The 21,294-nt window shown below is 41.1% G+C and overlaps 1 protein-coding gene across 5 annotated transcripts in view; it reads right to left on the minus strand.

The window, feature by feature from the left end:
- TPST1 (tyrosylprotein sulfotransferase 1) overlaps window positions 1–21,294 on the minus strand; it is a 31,289-nt gene that overhangs the window by 9,730 nt on the left and 265 nt on the right. For 4 of the 5 annotated variants that reach the window (XR_015696876.1, XR_015696873.1, XR_015696875.1 and 1 more), the window contains exon 2: window positions 3,715–4,664. Coding sequence is in view for 1 of the 5 variants with exons in the window: in XM_087717298.1 (XP_087573424.1) it covers window positions 3,715–4,559 (845 nt within the window). In the remaining 4 variants the exon portion in view is untranslated. Of the gene's footprint in view, window positions 1–3,714; window positions 4,665–20,462; window positions 20,488–21,294 lie in introns of those variants that run through there. The other variant, XR_015696874.1, reaches the window with a different exon arrangement.

Genomic DNA, 21,294 nt, shown 5'->3' on the forward strand with positions numbered 1-21,294 from the left:
ACAGAACCAGTAGTAAATATTTTAGAATCCCTCCACTGTCCCACGGCATCTGGTATGCTGACTATAGAAGCAGAGGTGTCTGGTATTTGGATCTAAAGTAAGAAAGATGCTTCAGATTCAGCAGCTCATTAAAAAAAAAACCATGGAAACTCTGGAAAAGACACAGCATCTTGAAGGAGGCTCCAACAAGCACAGCAAAGCACCTTTCCAGCTTCAGATCCACACCTGAGTTAGCTGAATTTCTGCTTCTCTGCCAATAGAGAAGAAAAGAGCAATCAAGCCTCATCAGGTAGGGCTGGAAAAAAAAATCCTATCTGAAATCCAGGAAGTCTGCTGCCAATCCCTGTTTTTGAGCCAGACAGGCAAAAAACATGACTTAGTATTAAGCTTCTTCCTCTTTCTCCGAGAAATCTTCACTCTCTAGACTTCAAACACAGGACAGCAAATAATATTCTCTCCCAACTCACAACCCCCCCCCACCCGCTACATTCTTCTTCAAATTGCTCTTGTCTGTGGCTCTGCTGACAATAATAAGGAGGGGGGAATCCGGTGTCGGCTGCTTCCTTTAAAAAAAATGACATTCTCCCCACCAGCTCCAGCTGTTTTTTATTAAGAAGAGGGCAAATGCCAGAGTTACAGTGCTAGTTATGGCAAGACTCCATGCACTCAGCCTGTCCGCCAAGAGCCACGTTGGCAATGTGTTTCAGCCACAACGCATCTCGTGCTGCCTTGAGTTACTGCCAGTTCAGGCAGCTTCTTTTCACATCAATGTCAATCCAGATTTGTTTTCTGCTATTGTTGTTGTTTTTTTGGGGGGGGGAGGGGGGTTGAAATGAAATTGTACAGGACTGGCTTCATCACCCAAACCATAACAAACAGAAGCTGGGCAGCAGGGATCCACTGTGGAGGTTCAAAACGCCTTCGAGTAAGGCTTGGACAATCTCTGCGTACTATTCTAAGTAAATATTGCTCCATAAGAGTGTAGGGGGTGCGGAGAGAATGAAAGGAAGACGAGGAAAAGAAGAAAGAGATAAGGAGAGGAGGATGGAAGGGAGAGAAAGAGAAGGAGAGAGGGTACGAAGGAGAAGAGGAAGAGCAGGAGTAGGAGAAAGGGAAGGGAAGAAGGGAGGAGAAGGAGGGGAGGAAGGAAGAAAGTAGAGGGAAGGAGGAAAGAAAGGGAAAACAAGGAGGGGTTACAAAAGGAGGAAGGGATGGTAAATAAAGCAACCCAAACTGTACATTATAACTTATTAAATAAAATAATAAATGTATAAGAATGATAAATGTAAAGAAGAATAACAATTATGTGAATGTATACTTAAAATGGTACGTAAGAGAATTAAAAAAATAAAAATTCTTTGGAAGAGTGTAGGGGGAGCAATTGGGTCCAATGCAATGAGAGGACAAATAAATTGGACTGCTAAGGTTATGAAACATTTCTCCTTACCCTATGTGTGCATGTACACACCCATTGCACAACCAGGGTGCAAACAATTTTCATTTGTTAAGCCTTCTTTTTAAGTGGTCTAAACAGCAAGCTTCAAATCAGTAGATTAATTGGGAGTTTATCAAATTTTCTCTTTTCATCTCAAAATAGGGGGAAACCTATCCAGGGAGGCCTAATTTTAGGGGAAAGGGGGAGGAGAAAGGAGAGGATTATGCATTACAAACCTGTGCAGAGAAGCATGTATGCAATCAATAAGAATTCTAGCTAAAAGGAGAATGGCTTAGAACAGTCACACGTGATACAATGCTGTAGGGAGTTCTGGTGCCTTTCGGATCATGAATAATTGAATTATCCAAATAGAGCTGATGACATTGAAGAATTACCCCTACCAAGAAGAACGTGATCAACACAAAGTAACCAATTACACAGCGCTACAATTTTCCTGCATGTCGGAATGAATGATCCAATTAGACTCAATTAAGAAATCTGCAGGCCTAGAGCTGCAGGCTGCCCCTGGACAGTCTTTCTGTAGCCCTTAGGGCTCCCTGAGACCATGGTTGGTTGCACCTGGTGGCCTAATTCTCTGCTGTTGTGCAAAACACACACAAATATAATCACTGTAGTCACTCATATAGTGATGCAGCAGGAATTCCCCCTGCCATTTTGGTCAAGTATATACATTCCTTATGACCAGCTGTTATTTTCTTTTCACCAGTACCACACTGTGGCATGTAAGTTGGGGCTGATCAGTGGCTTCAATGCCATAAGCAGTATTTACAGTTAGCATCTAAACCAGCAGTAAACCACCAGGATCAATTTTTGCCAATGGGGCCAACTTTTTCCACCTCTCTAAGAAAACAATCAAGATACTCCTGTTTGGTCCAGAATTATGGATTAAACCGTAATGATTTTAAGGATATTTTTAAAAGGATTTTAATTATTTATGTTTTCTTTTGTCTTTACTGTGTGCTGCCAAGTACTCATTATGTAGGGGAAAAAAACCCCACAGAGCAATTTCTCTGTTAGATTAACTCAAATTTCACAAAATTCCTGCACGTTTTCGTGCTTCAAATTTGAAATGATTTTGTAAAATTTTAGTTTGTACAATAGAAGGGATTTTGTTTTCCCTGTGATTGACATAGCTGCTATTGTTTTCTATAAGTAAAACTGTTGATGTGAATGTTTAAAACTACTCCCCATCTCCTTTTAAAAAAACAGCCTTGTGAAGAGGAGAAACAACATTTGAGATCTACTACTTTGGTACTTAACTATCAGGATATCTCTCCTGTTTTCTTTTGTTCTAGTCTGCTGTATATTTGCACTGCTTAAGACAAATAACTACAAAGAAATCAAAGTGTCCTCTCTCTCTTTCTGCACCGCACCAGCATTTCATATTCTGTTTTAAGACTGCAGATGAAAATCAGAAAGTAAAAGGAGGCTTGCTTGTCCTTCAATCTTGATCCGACTGGTGAAAAAATAATTCTGCTGCTTTATCTTACCAACAATAAATATTCATAGTCTTGAAGCCGGTCACTCCCAACCTGCATGCTACAGGATAGTCATTGTTGATCATAAGGAATACATGCAGTGAAATGAGGAAAAGCCCGAGCTTCATCTACATCTCTGCTACATCTATGCATGAATTACTGCCCTTGTTTTATTCTTCTATTTAGCTTCCGCTGGGGCATGAGAACAGTAGGTAATTTTCAAACGGCTAAGCCCAAGTCTCAAGGAAGTCAGTTCCATAAGAACAACCATTTCTTTCTTTCAAGAGCAGTCTTTCCTCCATTCCTCTCCCCACACCCCCACCCACACATACACACCAACCCTGTGAAGGTGGTTGGACTAATGGGTACCCTTTTGCCTAATTTGCATATAGTTTTAAAATAATGCCATTTTAGAAACAGGGAATTTTTCTGCAGTGGAAAATGTAACAACAGAAAAATGTTCCGTCCCACACCCCTATCCTCGAGGCTTTCTGACATGAAGGGTAAATTCCTGGCATCTGTGCATGAGAATTTGTCCTAATTTCAGAAATGTGTGGTAATGACCATAATTTCGGGGAGGGGGTGGTGGCTGCAGCAGGGAAATATTTCTATTTCTCTGAATTTTTCAGGATGCATTTTTGTTATTGTTATCTGTAACCCTGACCATAAAAAAAATATCTCAGCCCTTTTTGAGTATTTTAGAGGAAACAAACAGCTGGACAAACTATGTCCAACTCAGGACTTTTTTAAAAAAAACCACTCAGGAAGAAGCAGACTCACTTTGATAGGGACACTCCCCCAGCTTTCCCAATCATTTCTTCGTGATGCAAAACTGCAGGATTCCATGGGATGTGGAGGAACTTGAGGAGCGTCCTGAGCCACTGCTCGGGGTGCAAGACCAGCTGCTCATAATACATCATCATGCAACGGTCAAGGCCAGCCTCCAAGCACTGGTTGTACATGATCTCAATGGCACGGTTCCATTTGGTCAGGCAATCCCTGTAGCTACTCAGATCAAAGCCAGCAATGGTGACCTTCCTGGAGATCATGGAATGAACGGAGGCTCGGCCATCTCTGACCATTAAAATAAACTTGGCATTGGGGAAAATCCTGGCCAGGTAAGTTAAAGACTTGAGGGCAAAGGGGTCCTTGTTGCACAGGTAAGGCGCTGGCTCTCCATGCTTCACAATAATTTCCAAGAGGAAGGCCTGCATGGCTGAGTCCAACACCTCGTCTGTGACACCCGCTTCATTGAGCCGCATTTTCTCTTTGCTTGATCGGGCCCACATCTGCTTGATGGCCAAAATCCGAGGGATGACCCGTGTCTCTTCTCCACAACGGATGTCCGGGTGAGCATCTAGCATCGCCCGCATCAAGGTTGTACCACTCCGGGGTACTCCCCCAATAAATATTAAAGGCATGTCTTTGTTATAAGCCTGTGTGGCATTTTCCTTCGTGCTGTGGCTGGTTCTTGTGGTTGCTTTGGCTGGCTCCAGTCGGGACAGTTGGCTTCGCTCCTCTATTTGGTGATGGCATTCCATAGCATGTTGCCCCAAGTAGAAGACAGTCACTGAACTAATCACCAGGCAGACCACCAAGAGGTTCTTCTTGAGTTTCCCTACCATCTTTTGTAGAGAAGCCACTTCATGCGGTTAGAGGTGGCTGGCCAGCCCAAGTCACTGCCTGTGTTTCATGCCATGGAGAATGTGATCCCAAGAGATCAAGACTTGCTGGAAAAGAGGAACAAATAAAGGAAACAAAATAAATCAGAGTACTGTGATTAAATGCAAAGAACTTCTCTCCTCCCAAGCAACATTCCAGCTATTAAAATAATAACACTCTCAATCATCAATGATCAAGAGTTGATGGGATCCAGTAGTTACAACACAAGATTGTAATTTTGAATGTCTATGGAACTTTTCAGTCATCCATGTCATGGTTGTCCCAAAGGTGTTTTTCCAAAATGCAAATGGACTTTCTTTGTTTTTCGTTGAAGCAAAATCGTTGAATTTGCTTCTCATCCAAGAAACGTCTTCAGTTTTTGGGATAAGAAGCAAAACGTCTTCAAGGAAAAACAAAGAAAGCCCAGTTTGCCTTTTGGAAAAGCACCTTTGGAATTAAATTGGGAAGACCCAGATTCACCACTATCATCACCCCACAAAGCCGTGAAAAGACCCAAACCACTCATGGAGTTGTTGTGAGAACAAAAATGAAAGGTAGGGGGGGATGTAGAGGAAACATTTACATATTATCTTGAGCTTGTTGGAAAGTCAGAATATAAAGATAAAAACTAAACAAATACAGTGGTATCTCGGTACTCGACTGCTTCAAAAGTTGTCAAATTTGGTACAACACATTTTGACCTAACAATGTTTCCCGGTACTCATTGTTTGTTTGGTCTTGATGCACTGTGGCAGGAAAAGGGGAACAGCCACGGACCACAAACGGGAAATTGGCCATGTAGGGAAGGTCGCTGCAGAGGGTGGACAGGAAGTCAGCCATGCTGGGAAGGTCACTGACATAGGGAAAGAGACAAACAAGAAGTTCTTCCCGTCCAAAACAAAAGGTCATGTAGTAAGTCACGTGGCTCATTTGGCACTCATTGTTTTTAGTACTCATCGTGCCTCCTGGAACAATTAATGAGAAATACAGAGGTACCACAGTAAATTATTTTCAGGAAGTCCTGGACAATAAGAGACGGTCACAGCTCAAGGGCACAGCATGTGGTTTAAAATGAGGTCAAGGAACCTATACCACAACAAAGTTCATAGAGCCATAATCCTCATCATCACAATTAGGCCATGCTGGCTAAGGATTCTAGAAAGGAGAATCTCATCTATTCTCAAGACAAGAAAGCCACAAGTTTTTTACATTCTGGTAGCCAGAACTGTAAGAGCGGAGAATGCTGGTTTAGATCAATACATGATCCAATTCAATATATGCAGAACCACAATTTAACTAAATAATATGGGTACATACAACAGAATCAACCACAACAAACATAGTCAAGCTTAACACCAACAAAATTTAGCATGTTATTAAGTATCACCCTAAAATTCTCCGCAGTTGACTCTATGGAGATGGTTTAGTGCATCCACCTAATTTGTGTGTTTCAGGACACTAATATATCAGGCAACAATACAGTGATTTGCAAATTATTCTCTAAATTAGTGTTCTTATCTGCTTAAAGAGGATGACGTGGACATGCTTGGAGTAAAACTAAGATTTAATTGCACTTGTAGTCCACCAGCCGAAACTGACATTACTATTTTTGCTACTAGCAGAGGGTGCTGTACATGGCAATGTGCAACTAAGGCTGGAAACTTCTCTATACTTCTTCTGTTTCACTAAAGAGCATTATGTGCAAGATTTTTACTGATCAAAGACACACTAAGGAGTGGAAGTACAAATCTGTATGCTCAGCTAATACAGTGTTTTCAAATTTAGCAACTTTGAGATGTGTAGACTTTAACTGGCTGGAGAATTCTGAGAGCTGATGTCCACATATCTTTAAGATTTCCAATTTTTTTTTAAAAAACCTGATCTAATAACAAGCAAACATGGAAACAACAGAAAAAATGCAGAGCAATTTGCATGAAAACAAAACTTATGTTAGAAGAGGGTGAGATGGGCTAAACAAGAAACATCAAGCAGGGATAACAATTAAAAATAATGAAATTATTTGTGATAAATCTGAAGGAGGAATATTAGTGCAATGAATATTTTCAAGAGCAATGTGGTATAATTGTCAAAGAGGGGTAGTAAAATATATATTGTAAATGTTAGTGTACAACAGTGACGTGCGGTGAGGTTTATGGCTGGTGAGGCAGTCCTCTCCCCTGACACCCCACTGACTAAAGCGCTTTTTTTCGCCCACTTGAGCTCGCAGCAGCCCACCTGAGCTCTGCCGCGAGCTCAGGTGGGTGAAAGAAAGTGCTTTAGTCAGTGGGGTGTCGTGGGAGAGGAGAGAATGCCTGAGCATTGCATTTATTAAAGAAAAAAGAAAAAAAGGAAATTTGAAGGAAAAGAGGGAGCGTGTGGTGGGGGTGGGGGACATCAGAAACACAGAAAGAGAGGAGGAAGAGTGAGTGCGACGCTGCAGCTTTAAACAGAATGACAGAGTTGAAGCCTCTAAAAAAAGTGCCCTCTACTATGAGGCAGGAGAACTGTGTGCCTCAACTACCTCGGGATTTTTTAGGCTTTTAACCCTCACTTAACTCTGTTCGAGCACCTAAAAAGTCAGACTAGATGAGGCATGCAGTTCTCCTGCCTCATAGTAGAGGGCGCTTTTTAGAGGCTTTTTTAAACAGGCAGTCATTCACTGTGTGGCAGCAGCTAGCTAGCCTAACCTCAGCACTCGCCTTTTCCCGTTTACATTTTTTTTCCTTTTCATGATTGACAGTGGTGAGGCTGTGCCTCCCCTGCCTCCCCTGACTGCACGTCACTGGTGTACAAATAAAAAAATGATAAAAGAAATCGTCAGAAATATTCAAACTGCTGAAGTTGTAGATATAAATGAACAAGAAAAACATTAGAATATGGATGTGGTTTGCTAACAGAGTAGCTATATAACTTATTTAATGAGTTTGTAAAGTTCATCTCTGGTTTTGGATTAGAAGACAGTTGTTATTGTTTCTCTGTCAAAGGAAACTGTCATAAGTATAAATACAAAAACCTCAGATTCATTTGTTCAGTGTGAGAAAGCGTCAGGCAATTTCTGACCAAAGGGTTCAAAAATGACAGTGTACAACACTGAAGAAATACAGACCTCTTCTGCATTAAGAAATGTATGAACATAATTTTAAAGTCTCTTTACTTTTTTGCTACTTCTACTCTACTTTTACTATCTATAAAGCTGTGTAATAAACAGCCTATGCTTGAATTATGGAATGTTTTAGAATCAAAGGTCAGCTGCTGAATGTGATAAGATTATTTATACACTGGGATTCAGCATGTATAAGAATGAATGGAACACTTAGCAAACGATTCAATACAGAGAAGGAGAAAGTTAAGAATGTGTGAAGTGCTCTTTATGGTTTAACGTATTTATGGATAAATATATAAGAAAATATTGGGAATAATGAGAGATGCGTTGATTGGAGTTATGCAGCAGTATATAGCTAGTGTAGGAATTAAGAGTTGCCTCCTTTAAGAAACTACCTCCTGGGAAATGTAGGCAGAGGCTGTCATATGGGAAATGTAGTTCCATGACATGTGATCACATCTGTGTTTCTCATTGGCCACTGGAGCATTCTGCCTGCGTGCAGAGATTATAGCCGGTCAGTTTAAACGCCTTTGTGAACCAGAGTAGTAGTGTTTGTATCTCCGCTCAGCATGGGAGTGAAATCATCACCTTTTTATACCACGTGATGGGACAGATTATGGAAAGTCAGAAGTATCTTAACACTGAACTGTAAGTTTTGCTATTAAGAATGCCTGATAATAAACTTGATCTGAATGAGATTCCTAAGCGTGGAGTTAAATGCATGCCCCAAGCAAGCCTACAACGCTCGAGGCAGAACAGTAAAAAGATGGTGGTTTCGCTCCTCAAGAAGTAGTCAAAGGCCCAAGGGGCTCCCCATTTGCCCTCAAGACACAACTTGGAAGGGGCATCTTTGGGATGGTTTGTGTCGACTGGCCACAGGTCCCAACCCAGGCAAATGTCTTCGTAACCTCCACTCTCAGTAATGGGAGAGCATCCCACTCGAGACCGTGTCAAGAACACTTCACGAATTCAGCAATCAAACCAGTTTTAGGAGCAAAGAAGACAATGACTTGGCCTTGTTGATAGAGGACAAAGAATTTCTGAGGCTCATGGGCAAGGAACTTCAACAGGAGGCTACCAAGAATTGGATGGCTCTACTACCCTTTCGCATACCCAGGCAACGGCTTCCAAACAACCATGAGTAAACTTTCTCTCACCTCTTCAGTCTGACTCATGAACAAGAAGTCTGCAATGAAAGCTCATTTAGTGGAGTTCATGGACAAGATGGTCCAGAACGGACATGCAGATCTTGCCCCACCCCTGAGAAACGATGAGGAATGCTAGTACCTGCCATCCTTTGGAGCGTACCACCCACACAAGCCAGGCCAGATTTCAGTAGTCTTCGATGCCAGTGCACAATTCCGAGGCCTCTCTCTGAACAAAATCCTTCTCACAGGACCTGACCTCACCAACGGTCTGCTGGGCATGCTCATTCGCTTCAAAAAGGAAGCCATAGCCATCATGGCCGATATCCAGCAGATGTTCTACTCATTCCTTGTCAGAGAAGACTATCGAAACTACCTATGCTTCATGTGGTCCAGTGTCAAAAAGCACAACCAACAGAAGCAAGAATGGGAGATGTGGCGTGCCTCCCTGAGTTGTCTCCAAAGTGTTCCTGTGCAGTGCACATACATTCCCACCTAGCCTGTCGCTGCAACGAAGGCAATAGCAGCCATAGGCTACATCAGGCTCTACGGCGGGGAGAACGACATTCACATTGGCTTCATCATGGAAAAGGCGAAACTAGCACCACAGCTATCTCTCAACCATTCCCGAGAATCAACTCGCTTCAAACGCTTCTCCAGACGGAGAGCTCTTGTGTTTGGTGTAGCAGTGATCGTCCTCACCACCCTCATGGCAGAGGTGGCAGCTATCATTAACGCTTGGCCTTTGATTCCAGAATCTTCGGGTCCTGAAAACCCAACTGTCCTAACCCCTTTGCTGATCCAGAAGACAGTTGACTGGCCAGCACCAGCAGGGAACTTCATTCCCAAAGACATGTATTGGAACTCATGGTCTATGGGACTTGTGCATGGTCGCAATGGCGCTAGAGTCATGTCACGACCAGCAAACTTTCGCCAAGAAGCTCTACACCAGACCAATCATCAATCTGGTACTGCTGCTATGGAACACCAAACTAAAAGATTGAACCTCAAGCTTTGCATGCTGTGTGTTTACCTCATTGTTTGCACTGTTTGATGCAATGCCTTTGTGTAACTCAGTTAATTAGTTAGTTAAGTTTGCATGTTTGATGTTATGCCTTTGTTTATCTTAGTTAATTAGATAGTCAAGTTTGCATTGTTTTATGCCATGCCTTTGTTTGCTTTTAGTTAAAGTTCACTGATAGTGGAATTTATAATTCCAGGCAGGGAGTGTGCTCCCCCAGCAATATATAGCTAGTGTAGGAATTAAGAGCTGCCTCCTTTAAGAAACTACCTCCTGGGAAATGTAGGCAGAGGCTGCCTTATGGGAAATGTAGTTCCATGACATGTGATCACATCTGTGTTTCTCATTGGCCACTGGGGCATTCTGCCTGCGTGCAGAGATTATAGCCGGTCAGTTTAAATGCCTTTGTGAACCAGAGTAGTAGTGTTTGTATCTCCGTTCAGCATGGGAGTGAAATCATCACCTTTTTATACCACGTGATGGGACAGATTATGGAAAGTCAGAAGTATCTTAACACTGAACTGTAGGTTTTGCTATTAAGAATGCCTGATAAACTTGATCTGAATGAGATTCCTAAGTGTGGAGTTAACTGCATGCCCCAAGCAAGCCTACAATGTTCGAGGCAGAACAGGTGGTCAATGGATGTACAAGTAGGCCTTGACTTACAACACTTCATTTAGTGTCCATTCAAAGCTACAACAGATCTGAAAAAAGTGATTTATGACTGTTTTTCACAATTATGACCATTGCAGCATTCCCATTGTCAGGTGATCAAAATTCAGATGCTCAACAACAGGTTCATATTTATGATGGTTGCAGGGCCATGTGATCACTTTTTGTGACCTTCTGGCAAGCAAAATTAATGAGAAAGCCAAATTCACTTAACGAAGTCACTAACTTAACTACTGCAGTGATTCACTTAACAACTGTGGTAAGAAAGATCATAAAATGGGTAAAATTCACTTAACAAATGTCTTCCTTAGCAACAGAAATTTTGGGCTCAATTGAGGTTGTAAGTCGAGGACTACCTGTACAGGTCCTTTGGTATGTGTGATATCCCTTTGTTGGATGAAACTGAATTATTTGCAGCTAATGCTATCTAATTGTACGATGCAATGAGTTGAAAATGGATCTGAAAATTATGGTATCAGATTAAAATTGCTGCATTTACCACAGGAAATTTTTTGGGAGGTGAGAGATAATTGCAAGTAAATGATAACAACTACAGCAAGTGGATGAATTTGTGTATCTTCTCAAAATGTTTACTAAAGGTGGAAACTAGATGGGGAAATATTTAGATGTACCAAAATGAGAGGCAGCACATACTCTTTTGAGAATTGTCAAAAGAAACAAAATGTATCTTATACACTTTATTATATGGGTTCACTAGGTAGGTTCTTTAGGATAGGGCCGGGATGGCAAACCTATGGTATGCGCGCGCTGGCCAGTTGAGTTCAGCATTTTTAAAAGCCATTTTTCGCCCTCTCCAGGCTCCAGAGGCTTTATAGGAACCTGGGGAGGGCAAAAAGAGCCTCCCCTGCCCCCCCCCCCCAGGAGGCTTCAGGAGCTTCCCTGAAGCCTCCTGAGTACAAAAAATCGGCCCTATGAGCAAATCGAAAGTATGGGAATGGACTTCCGGTTTGCTCGTAGGGTCGGTTTAAGCCCTCCGGTGGCTTCAGGGACCTTCAGAAGGCTTCCCTGAATCCTCCAGAGAACTAAAAACGGCCCTACGTTGTTTTTAGTCCTTCGGAGGGAGCGCCTCTCATGCGCGCCTGCGCACTGGGCAGTCACGGGGAGTGCCTCTCATGTGCGCATGCACACTGGGGGGGTCATGTGTTGCATTATGGGTGCAGCATGCCTGCACACGACCCCCCCCCTGAGCTCCCCCCCTTATGGCACGTGAGTCAATAAAGGTTCGACATTGCTGGGATAGGGGTTCCCAACCTCTGGTCATAAACCAACACTGGGCCATGGCATGCCAGAAACTGGACCATGCAAACAAACGAAGTCCCATCCACGGGGTGCAGGCAGCATGTGAAACCAAATCCCCTCTGGTCCACAGAAATACCTCTCTCCATGGAACCAGTCCCTGGTGCCCAAAAGGTTGGAAACTGCTGTTCTAGGAGAAACAAAAAAGTAAATTGAATGTAATGGAAACGGGGGACTCAAGACGTATGTTGTGCAAAACAAGAAGAGACAGCAATAAAAATGAATGTGGGGTGGATGAATGTGAACTGAATACAAGAGTATGAAAAAGAACACTTCATAAATTTGTGTATCTGAGGTGATTTGATTTGAATTAAATTTGACGTTGAGGAGGTTTCATCACACACAGTGAGTGAATTAGTCTACAACTGCAAAACAAATATAGGAAAAACGGGAAAGGAAAGACCAGTTGAGATTAACTGGAATTGCAAAATTGGCAAAAAGAGAGAGGCAATACGTTTAAAGGACAAGAAGCAATGTACAGAGCAGTAGATGGATATGGGAGAAACCAAAAGGATTTTGCAAGGATAGAAAGGCATGGAGGACTGTAATGGAGGGCATGGGATTATCTGTATTTATTTTTCATTCATTCATTCATTCATTCATTCATTCATTCATTCATTCATTCATTCATTCATTCATTGAATTTATAGGCCGCCCAATCCCGCAGGACTCTGGGCGGCTTACAAAGAGAAAGAAAAAAGAAAAAGGAAAAAAAGAAAAATAAAAAATAACTTAAAATTCGCAACACGCATGCGTTCTAGTCGGGGCTGGACCTTTCAATAAGGTCAACAGCCCCAGGCCTGCCAGAACAGCCAGGTTTTAACAGCCTTCCTGAAGGCCATGAGAGTGGGCAAGGCCCGGACCTCTGGGGGTAGCTGATTCTCAGTTGTTTAATTTCTTTAGCCTCCTATGTCTAACTTCTTTTATGTTCTATGTATAATGTTACTAACTGTGGAAAGGTGCAACTGAAATGGGTATGAACAAATCTTTATTCCTTGTTCTTTACCACTTTACTAGATTGAAATGTGTCCCCAAATCACATTTGATCATTCTCCTTACACATAATTGGAAATAAGGCCTAGAGCAGTGTCAAACTGGCGGCTCACAAGCCAGATGTGTCATGCGCAGGCCACATCCACCCCAGCTCCATAAATGGGAAAAACATAGCAAAACATCACGTTGCAGCAACATGATGCCACAAGTTTTGAAACTCGCGGCCTAGAGGATGCATTTTGCCTTTGATGCAGTTTACAAGTCTCTGAGAAGCCTAGATATAACACATGATTAATAACTGGTTCTAAACCAACAGATGTATCATTGCTCCCCAAAACAAACTAAAAGTCTTTTTATCTTCCATTTAGAAGCAACCTTCTCCAGTTACACATAGGTTACAATCCAATGTTCTGGGATGGTGTCCAGGAAACCATAAATTCAGTCAGATTTTCCCTCTGAAGAGTAGAGTTGGGGCTCTAACCTCCCAAAGGAAAAGCCAATAACAGAATTTTGAGCTGCCTCCATGGGAGGCTCAGTAACTCCACCATCAGGAAGGCCAAAACGCAGGGTGCGGCAAAAGCCGAGTTAGGAGCTTTCCAGGAAAGGATGTGGTTTTGTTTGTTTGCCCCTAAGCCAGCAAAGATGCATATATCTGTTATTATTATTTTATTTATTTATGAAATGTATATGTTGCTCAATCCCAGACAAAGTTCTAAACAGTTCCTAAATTTTGCAAAAAAAGAAAATAAAAACAACATCCAAATAACCATTAATAAACATAAAAATCTTCCTATTTCACAACATGCCAAGAAAAAAAAACAGTAGTACCTATTCTTTTTTAACTTTGGTATTGGAAAAGACTGCTGAAATACAAGTAAGAAAACAAGCCAATAGATCATTGAACAAATCAATCCAGAGTTCTCACTCAGGACATAAATGGCCAGGCTATTATTATTCTATTTCAGACATGTTATGCAAAGGCCTCTCTGGAAAAATGTCTGATGTTAGAAAAAATGGAAAGAATGAGAAGAGGAGGGCTTGAAGCAAGGTGGAGAGACTCTGTTACAATGGTGACCTAAAAGAACAAGACAGATCTAAATCATCCTGGAGAAAAATCCATCTATGTAGTCACTAGGAGTCAAAAATAACTTAATGGCACATAATCAATCAAACTATCACTAACTACAAGGAGGGGACCTAGCTGCCAAGCACCAGAAAAATCAGGACAGAGTTCAAAGGGGTACAAAGATTTATTGTAAACTTGAGCTCTTTACAAGAATCTGAAATTAGCGGGAGATAAGAGTAGAAGGAATTCAAGGTGAGCTGGAGTTAGATCTCTTGTGGGCACGAAAAGGACTCCTGACTGATGATGCATTTGACTCCCTCCCTCGAACTCAGCCTGGTCATCTCCTACACCAGCATGCTAGGAATCCCTAAAGTATTTCCTCTAGAGCTGAACACATCCTTGAAGTCACCAGGGCTGTAATTTAATTCAAAGAAGTATTCATCACTGGCTGTCAAAATTAATGTCCTCTTAATGTTTGCAAAGGGGAAGGGGGAATGCAATCAGAGGGACATCAGACTCACATTTTCAATTCCATCTTGCAGCTGAAAAAAGGACAACCCCAAATTCCAACATGAGGGCCCTTTAAGGTGAAGCACAGATCTGCACTGTTAGAAGATGAAGGGCTAAAGCATTAAAGGCACCACAAGGGGATGAATTGTCTCATTTCTTGGATCACCCCACTAGCATGTTTTCATTCCTCACTTTGAAATTACATTTAATGGAATGTAGACCAACAAATTCTATGATACAATAAACAGTTACCAGAAATGTGTCAATCAAGAAACAAAATAAACCAAATAAGACACCACACATAAATGGAAGCGGGTCTAATCATTTAGAGAATATTGACCTGGGGAAGATAAGGGAGGATTACCATTTTATAGATGGCTGTTGTAAAAAGCTCTAGAGAAAATAACAAAAATGAAGACATTTATCCTTAGCTAAGAATTAAATGTTATCTAGTCACCAACTATCACAAAGTAATGGTGGAATGATGTAGTCTCTTGCAATAATCTGAGACAGTATTTTTCAATTTTCAATTTCAGATGTGTGGACTTCAATTCCCCATGCCAGGCTGGCTGGAGAATTTTAGGAGTTGATGTCCACATATCTAAAAGCTAGCAAGGTGGAAGCACACTGAACAGGGAGAACACTGGAAGGTGTAGCGAATTGTTGGATCTAGCTTAATTTCACTCAAGAATGTACTTTGCACTTGAAAGCTGCTGATAGATATTTAATTGGCAACTACAGCTTTTTAAAGAAAGCATCCCTGCTCAGAAGCAGCATGTTAACGGCTCGAGGCTGCTGTCCCCATTCTGCATTCCAGCCAACAGAAGCATCTGGCTGGCTACTCCTAAAAGCAGAACAGCCCAATGTCCTGATTAGCTGCAGGAGTCAAGAAATACCCATTCAGGCACAATCCGTATTCAATACCAGTTGTTGAAAAAATACAACCTGGGAGAAGGTGATTTTTAAGCCAGCTGGAGAGATTATTTATGGCTTCTATTTATTATGGGTGGGAGGGAAGAGTGCAGGTAAATTGTTTTGAGTTGTCAGCCTCTTTTGAGATGTCAGTAGGCAGTGGTTGTATCTTATCACACACCTCTTTCCCAAAGTAGAAACAGGCTTGATATCAAAAGAGATAATCAATCAAATTAAATTTCCCTGGCACAGAATGCTCTAAACTTCATGTACTATCACAAGAGTACAAGCCATCCTGGTCACAGGAGCCATTCAAGCCCCAGGGAACTGCCCCACAGAGCTAAGTCGGAGGTTTGACATTAAACTTGAAAAGTCATTTGTAGGGAAACAGTAGATGGAAAAGCAAGCTTGAACTTGCCACTCTGGCAAAGCAGAGGCAGCAGGAAAACTTCCTCAGCCCACCTTGGGGAATGGATGCCTCGGATCAGTCAACCTCAGCTACTGTATTTTTAACTCTTTCTGCAAAGATTTTTGGTGATTTGAAAGCAAATATCAACGCTGCTACTTTGCCCAATCAAGACTAAGGAATCCCAAGCAAATATTGTGCTTTTAAGAGCAGCCAGTTGGGAGTGCTCCAGGAGGCCCAGAGAACAGCATTAAGATAGTAGCCTTGCTTTATTCTCAGAACCTGATATTTCAATATACTGTCTCATAACCCAGAGGTTTCTTCATGCTTTTGATCCATGGAAGGGAATCAGTCCAATAGCCACCCCTACAAGATAGGAATAGGGGTTTATTTATCCACACCATTCATTTTCTAAAAGACAGCTATAGGTCAGGGGCAGAAGGGCATGGCCTCAATCTGGAGAAGATGGGAAAGATCATAGACAAGCAACCTTTCTCAGCTGTGGGGCACCCTTCATTTTACAGTTCAATCTTAGCAGACCCTGAAGACCTTCCAGTGGCCTAGGGGCCTCTCCGCAACAGGACAGGTTAATATGGTTCATCCCAACTCATCATGTTTTTGGTTTGGGTGTGATAGCGTTAGCTTGGGAATGGGCATGGTTCAAGAGCCACAAATGAAGGCCAGGGGGAAACATGAAACCAGAGATTATGCCACTTCAGTTCGGGTCACTCTATATTTTTTGGTGTCCTCGTTGTTGCCGGCCAATAGTTTCTGGGATGCTCCTAAAAAGACATGAAGATTATATAATCTTGCCTATATCTGGGGACCCTAAGATATTTCAAGGAAGCCATGGTGAAAAACACATAATGTAAGGCCAGATCATATGCCAAAGGGGGCCAAAGAAAAGAAAGCTGTATTACAGGGAGTCCTCAATTTACATTTAACAACATTTAAAATTACTATGGCACTGAAAAAAGTGACTTATAACCAGTCCCTGTGTCATGCCTCGAGGATATAGTTCGTATTTTTATTGCTGTTGTTCTTTAATGTGTGTTGAGCTCCATCTGGTAGCCAAACACAATCTTTCACTGTTGGGAAACTAGTTTGATGAAGTTTGACCCTATAGGGCACCCATATTCCTATTATCCCTCATTCTGGGGGGAAAAGGGACATCCTGAGAAGCCAGACTCCATTTTGTAATGTTCTGAGGTAACAGAAACATCTAGAAGAATCCAACTTAATTTTCCACATGTTCTGAAAAACAAATCTATCCTATACATGGCATCGCTGTTTCACCCTAGCCTGTTCTTTAATAAAGTATCAATATTTACGTTTAGAGTCTAGCTTATTAAAGGATAGCAGAGTTTAGCTGCATGTCGAGCTACACACAGAGTAATGTGTAATGAGAACAGAACACCTAGCGCTTACAACCGTTGCAATGACCCTCAGATCACAGGATCAAAATCTAGGCGTTTAATAACTGGAATGTGTTTAAGACAACTGCGGCCATTTGCAACCTTCTCCAGGGGCTTCCAACAAGCAAAGTCATGGGAGACAGCCAGATTTGCTTAATGACCATGGCAAAAAAGATTGTAAAACCAAATGTGACTCATTTAGCAGCTACATCGCTTAGCAATGGATGTTCTGGTCCCAACTATGGTTGTAAATCAAGAACTACCTGTATACTGCCAATCTTGCTTTTATTATAAATAAAAACATATATTCTATTTATGCGTGTGGAAGTGGCAATCTTTTTCAGTGGTAATGGGACCTGCACAAAGCACACAGGAGGAAGTATGTCATGAGCAAAAAAGTTTAAGAAACACTTACATTTTTAAGTGTTTTAGGCCAACTTCCTTCTTTGTTTTCACAATAACCAGTACAATTATTAGGATATGCCTCAAAGAAGGGCATAAGGACACCAACCCTTCTTTGTACATTTACTTTAAGATTCTTAGTATTCCATAATTCCACTGTAGAGCAGCATAAATGCAATGTGTTCTAATACAAGAATCAGTTGGGCGTGGACACAAATCCTTTTGCTTTCTTTGTTAAAAGCATATCCTGCTATCTTTATGGATATAAAAAAAAAAAAAAACCAGAAGTGGGCATACCTAACCAAAACTTGAAAAGCCAGAAGTGCACTACAATAGATTCTTAGGGGGTCAGTTAAAGGGATTAGTGTATTTGAATTGGTTTTATAGCTATCCAGAGGAGAAATCTATTTTACCATATACCAAGAGAGACCAAAAGCAAACTACTGTATTTATACAGGATTGAACAGTATGTGCAATGTCAAAATTTAGCTAAAGCTGATTCTGACACAAAGTCTGGATACCTTTATCTCTAAATATCAGCACACATGCTGAAAAAATTCCTCAAAATTTTACTTAAGCTTTAAGCAGCTAATCTAATAAGACCAATAAGATCGCACAGGATGGGCCTTCTCCGCGGGACAATGCCGGCTGGCGACGCCTAGGAGTAGGGCCTTCTCTGTTGCCACTCCAGCCCTGTGGAATGAGCTGCCCCCTGAGATCCGGGCCCTACTCATTCTCATGGCCTTTCGCAAAGCCATTAAAACCTGGCTTTTCCGGCAGGCTTGGGGCTGTTGACCCCTTGATTGAGGTCCAGCCCCCTCCTGATTGGGTGTTTGTTGTGTTCCCTTTTTAACTTTGTTGTGTCCCATTGTTTTTAATAATTCTTTTTATTTTTATTTTTTTTTCATTTCTGTAAGCCGCCCGGAGTCCTCCAGGATTGGGCGGCATAGAAATTTAATAAATGAAAATGAATGAAATGAAATCTAGGGTAGTGCTCCTCAGTAAGATTTTTTTTATAAAACTCTTTTTCTGCAGGAAAATATTTTAAAATTCTGTAACAGACACAGGTTTGTTAACCTGATCTAGATTTTTCCTTCCAACATCCCATGACCAACTCTGTTCCACCACTAAATTCAGATATCTAAACCCAAACATTGGGACCACCAGGAAGCAATGAACCAAGAAACTAATTTTGAAAATTAAAAAAAGTTTCCATCTGCATTTCTCACTTTGGCTTTACTAAAGGGAATTAACAATTTGGGGGTGGAGGAGGGCTGCCTGGATGTAGGAAGGAGGGGAGTGAACTAAAACTCTCTTCTGCTTTCTATCTGGATTATTATTACCTGACAACTTTGTGTCAGTCAGTCTGTCAGTTTGAATGTATTTTAAAAATGTTCAGCCATTTTTTTCTTAACTGAGAACTGCATTTAATATATCTGAGGAATTAAAAGTATAAGGTAGCATATCAAGCATATCAAGTTTAGGCCCCACAAATGGTTTTTTTTTCCAGCTTTTGTTTCCTTTTCTATCTTGGATAACAACAGTTTCAACAGTCAAGTTTCTTTTTCAAATAAGCATGTTGATATAAAATCCATATATATGACTTCATGCAATAATTTTTATAGTAAACCCTGCCAATTCAAGCATCTACCACCCCATCTATGTTCAAACCATTAGCAGCATTTTAACACCTTCTCCCAAAAAACTTTCCCACAACTATTTGAGAGAAACAGCAGAGAGTTCAATCGTTATTATGATTAAAGAACGACCTAACTCTGTACCATAAACATATAATTCCTTATAGAAGCAAAAGCTATACAACTTGTCCTTGGCTTACAACAGTTTGTTTACTGACTGTTCAAAGTTACAAAGGCACTGAAAAAAGTAACTTAAGAGCATTGTTCACACTTATAACCCTTGCAGCATGCCTGTGGTCACATGATCAAAATGTGGGCGCATGGCAACTGATTCATATTTATGATGGCTGCAGGGTCCCAACATCATGTAATCACCTTTTGTGACCTTCTGACAAAGTTAATGGGAAAGCAAGAGTCACTTAACAACTGTGCTATTACCTTTACTGTAGTGATTCACTTAACAAGTATGGCAAGAAAGATAATAAAATGGAGCAAAATTTACTTAACAAAAGTCTCACGTAGCAACAGAAATGTTGGGCTCAATTGTGATTGTAAGTCAAGGGCTACCTGTACCCAATCTTGAATCAAACAGGGCACTAAACTAAAAAGTTTGGTCTGGTCTCAGATGGTTTTTTGCTATAATATATATTACAGCATTGAGCAGGTGGTTGGACTATGTAATTCCCAAGACCCTCCTAAACTTAAAATTCAGTGAAAGTGATCACTAAAACTATAACTGGCCAGCTAAACTTCATTTTATTCCTGAAAATGGGTTCATTCCTTACAACACGCTTAAGCTAGTTCTTAAATTAACTCACTTTCTGGGTACATACAGGCAGACTAAATTAGTCAGAGTTCATGCAACATACTAAGCTGTAAAGAAAACAAAACAAGCTTTACATGAACCAGAATTCACCCTTTTGAGAAAAAAAATGTGTTTAATTTGTAATTGAGCATATGAACACAGTTGGCCTTTATCAAAAATCTGCAGCAATTCATCACCCAATAAGGCACATGCTTTTTTAAAAGAGAAGAACACAGTACATCTAGTTGTGAAATACATAAAATACTTCATACTTCTATAGAAATGAACTTAATGTGTCTGCCCTCTGAGAAACTCATGAAATTACAGTATCAAAACAGGAAGAATAAAATTCTAAGCTGTTTAGCCCCTAGTTACACTTTAGTCTTCAAAACATACTTTGTCCTGTTGCAGATTTACAAGTCCATATTATAGAAAATAACCAATAAAAAAGTAAGTACATACCAGATCTTGTTTTCTGGCTCAGCTAGATTTGAAGATAAGTTTGAAGTAGAATGTCTGGAACTAATCTATTAAGCCTATTTTTAAAAGACTAAGCATAGCATGCCACAGAGCACAGGCAGAGTACAATTTCTATCAAGGTACATATTTTCTGGTGAAATTTGATATAAGGATAAAGTGGACTTCTTTTCCACTTTCATCAGAAAAGTTTTAGGTTTTTTTTAAATGGAGGAACGTTATGCACCCAACGATACCAATTTTTTCCCCTCCTCACAGCTAAAGCTAGCCAAACAGAAAAGACAACATCAAGCTAAATAATCAATTTATTTTTCTGCCGTCCCATCCTTTATTTTCTGGACTTCAACTAAAACCTAACGGGTTAATAATGACTTTTAAAACGTGGCTGCGGGGAGGGAGAGAATGCTTCCGAGCATAAGCAAAAGAAGCTTCACTCTTAGAACAATTAATCAGTGGAACGGCTTGCCTCTAGAAGTTGTGCATGCTCCAACACTGGAAGTTTTTAAACAAGAGATTGGACAACCGTTTGTCTGAAATGGTATAGGGTTTCCTGCCTAAGCGGGCAGGGGGATCGGACTAGAAGACCTCCAAGGTCCCTTCCAACTCTTGTTATTCTCTCTGACAGCAAAAGGCTGCTTTCTGCTAAACCGGAGCACGTGCAGCGCGCGGTTCCTCTCTGTGCGCAGAAATCATGAAATCAGAGCTCTCTTCCTGATGTTGCTTTTCCTTCTCCGATGCGCAGGCGATCAAAAGCGGGGGAATAAAGGCAACGCAGTTCTTTTCCACCGGCAATTAGAAAGGAGAGAGAAGGAGAAAG

This window comes from Thamnophis sirtalis, unplaced genomic scaffold, assembly GCF_051295495.1.
Source record: "Thamnophis sirtalis isolate CommonGarterSnake01/CBP01778 unplaced genomic scaffold, rThaSir2_p1.2 scaffold_6, whole genome shotgun sequence".
Lineage (NCBI taxonomy): Eukaryota > Metazoa > Chordata > Lepidosauria > Squamata > Natricidae > Thamnophis > Thamnophis sirtalis.